Raw genomic sequence first — 2,905 nt, 5'->3', positions numbered from 1 at the left:
CCTGCAGGTTCATGTCGTTCTTGTTTTTGTAGAGATCTGGGCTTTTATTTATGATTGTCTGCAGTTTCACAAACATCAAACAAACATGCAGATTTAAGTAAAAATTGCACTCAAAAGAACTTTGACTTTAGCATACCTCATTCTAACTTTTGCTAACATTTTTATTTATTGTAATACAAGATTTGCACACAGTGTTTTTGATGACATCACAAGTCAGATTAAAAGTGTGTGCTATAGTACCCCTATAATTTTTAAATATCACTAGGAAATTGATTTTTATTTTTAAACTAGAAGATGTTTTTGAAAAATAGTATGTTTAATAAGTTTGAATCCAGCATCATCCATCCTTATTTAACTCAACACATTGTTTATAATTCAATCTCATTGGAAAAAGACTTAATACGGTGACTTATATTATTTACAATATTTGATTCCTATTTGTCTTTTCATACCTGAAATAATCAGGTTTCTTAAAATTTTATGAACTGATTCTATATATTTTTTTAAATAAAAACCATATGTTTTCAAGGTAATATTTAAAGTATTTTTTTTACTCTTTATTATTTATTTATTATTCTATATTATTAAAGTACAATTAGTCTTAAGTCTACTTTTTGAATGTCTTTTTCACCTTTAGATAAATAACTGAAAAAAACTTAACAAACCAAGTCAGAATTTTATGTTGGACTCTAACAAAGATTTGGTTTGAAGGCTTCATATTTAAAGATTCCCTGTTCTTGTGGTATTTTTCTAAAGGAGGACATCCATCAATCCATCTTCTTCCGCTTATCCGGGACCGGTTCGTACAGGAGGGCATTAAAAAACAAAAAAAGGTTTAAATTACTTTATTTCTTTATTCAAGTTGTAAAGAATTAGGGGCAGATGAAGTGTATAAAATACACTGCGGGCCACTAGTTTCCAGCTCTGCTCCAATCTGATGCATCCACTTGCAGACCAGTAGATCCATGAACGTCTTTGTTTTCGTTTAAACTGGAATCTGGATTTAAAACTACACATCTGGATAGCTCTGATATTGCATGTTACTAGGTTGGGGTGTAAAGGCCTGTGAGCTAGTGAGAGAGAGTGTAAACAGAGAGCTCTCAGCAACAGGGATGGGAAGTGGGGATGGGCTTGCTCTGCACTGACGGTACCACCCACAACTCAGAGGTGAATTTTTTGCCACTGCAGGACAAAAAAACTGTCCTAGAAAACCACAAAAGTGTTTTGATTTTGGCTTCAAATAGCAAAATTGTCATTTCGACCACTGGGAACACTTTTACAATAGATCAAAAGATGATCAAAAAATGAAGTTGTGAGTCATTTTTCCTGAACAAGGAATCTAGTTTTTCTGATGTTAAGCAAACAAGAATGAGGATGCATCAACCTTTATTTTTAAAAAGAAGAACAAATATAATCAACTGCTATGATTTGCGGTTCAATTTATAAATAATTGTATTTCAGCTTCAATATTGTAGATGTTGACACACTGGAGCTCACATTATTTTATGTGATCTGCAGACACGGATTAAAATCAACATTTGGATGATGAACAACAAGTTTCAAGCAGCATTTTCAGAGTCTGATGAAGTCACAACAATGATTAATCTAGTATATTTTTTTCTGTCAGTCTAAAGACACTTTGGAGTTAAAATTGTCCTTTAACAGTTGCCGTACAGTTCATGCCTTTCTCGTCGCCTTTCCCACTGGGTCAGCCAGGATAACGATCCCCCAAGAGGCCAAACCTGAAAGATAAACACAGAGTTCATTCCAGTACAGATCCGCGGGAAGCAGCTCGGAACCAGAACCGAAGCAGGTCTCACTCACATGCGGCGAATGTAATCTGCGCCACGGTCCCGATGGAGATGGGAGCCCCCTGCCGCATCACCTTCCGTGCAGCGTTAAAGACATAAGCCCCGGACAGAAACAGTCCTCCGCCGGAGATGATCCGACAGCTCCAGCAGTTCTTTATCAATTGACTGGCTTTTGACGGGGCGACCTCCGGCTCCGTTGACATTGTTGCAACGTGGGTGCTAGCGGTCATGTGTTCAGTTTAAAATAAGAATAAATGATGTACAGTGGGCTGTTTACCTGGAATAACACATCATATTGGAATAAAGATGACAAAAAGTAAATATTTGTTGTCTTAAACTAGTCAACAAATTAATCGAAACTCAGTCCTCTGCAAAAGAGCAACTAACAAGTACGTCCGGGTTAAATACTGTTTACTTCCGTTTTGTGATTTCAAAATAAAACCTGAACAACGATTCTGGTTTTGTGACATTCTTGTTTGCATTTAATTCTTTTCCGCTTAAAAATAATTTTCACATCATTTAGGTGCTTCGGGTTATGACAGAAATGAAAAGTCTACCTTTTGGTTTTAAATTTAACTCTGAAGGAGAATATTTCACCATCTCTGCGTCTTATCACTCAATGACTTCATCGTGCTGAAGTTTAACCAGAACACAAGATTCATTTTCACCTGAAGCACTATGCTGCTCCTAGTGTTTTTTGTCGGTCTTTTTAGCAGTCCAACAGAGACTGTTGGAGATTCGTATGTTGCAGCCGTGTTCGAGCACAGGGTCATCTTAAACCCAGACCCCCGGGTCCCCGTGACCCGCCATGAAGCCCTGCAGCACATGACGAAAAACCTGGATGTGTACGAAGAGCAGGCCGCGCGCGCCGCACAGCAGGTATGGCTTTATCATTCTAAAAAATCTAAAATAATTCACAAAATACAAGAAAAATGCGAAATTCTTTTTAATAAATTATTTTTGCTATCAAATTATTTTTTGAATAATTTACCTACAAAATACTCTAAAGAGTGCTAAAATCCACAAAAAACATAAAAAAAACTTTAGAAAAGTTGCACTTTTTGTTCCAGGTATGACTTTATTATATTTATACA

General features: G+C 36.3%; 1 protein-coding gene across 1 annotated transcript in view; it reads left to right on the top strand.

Annotated features, from left to right (window-relative positions):
• Positions 1-2,291: 2,291 nt before the first annotated feature.
• Positions 2,292-2,905, top strand: part of LOC112136509 (biotinidase-like) — a gene marked incomplete in the record, with an annotated part of 5,175 nt that continues 4,561 nt past the window's right edge. The window contains 1 exon segment of the mRNA XM_024258238.2: positions 2,292-2,690. Within this exon segment, the coding sequence (XP_024114006.1) occupies positions 2,490-2,690 (201 nt within the window).

The sequence above is a fragment of the Oryzias melastigma genome, linkage group LG11 (genome assembly GCF_002922805.2).
Source record: "Oryzias melastigma strain HK-1 linkage group LG11, ASM292280v2, whole genome shotgun sequence".
NCBI lineage: Eukaryota > Metazoa > Chordata > Actinopteri > Beloniformes > Adrianichthyidae > Oryzias > Oryzias melastigma.
The sequence above is the reverse complement of the archived record's forward strand: the minus strand, read 5'-3'. Positions and strand labels throughout refer to the sequence as shown.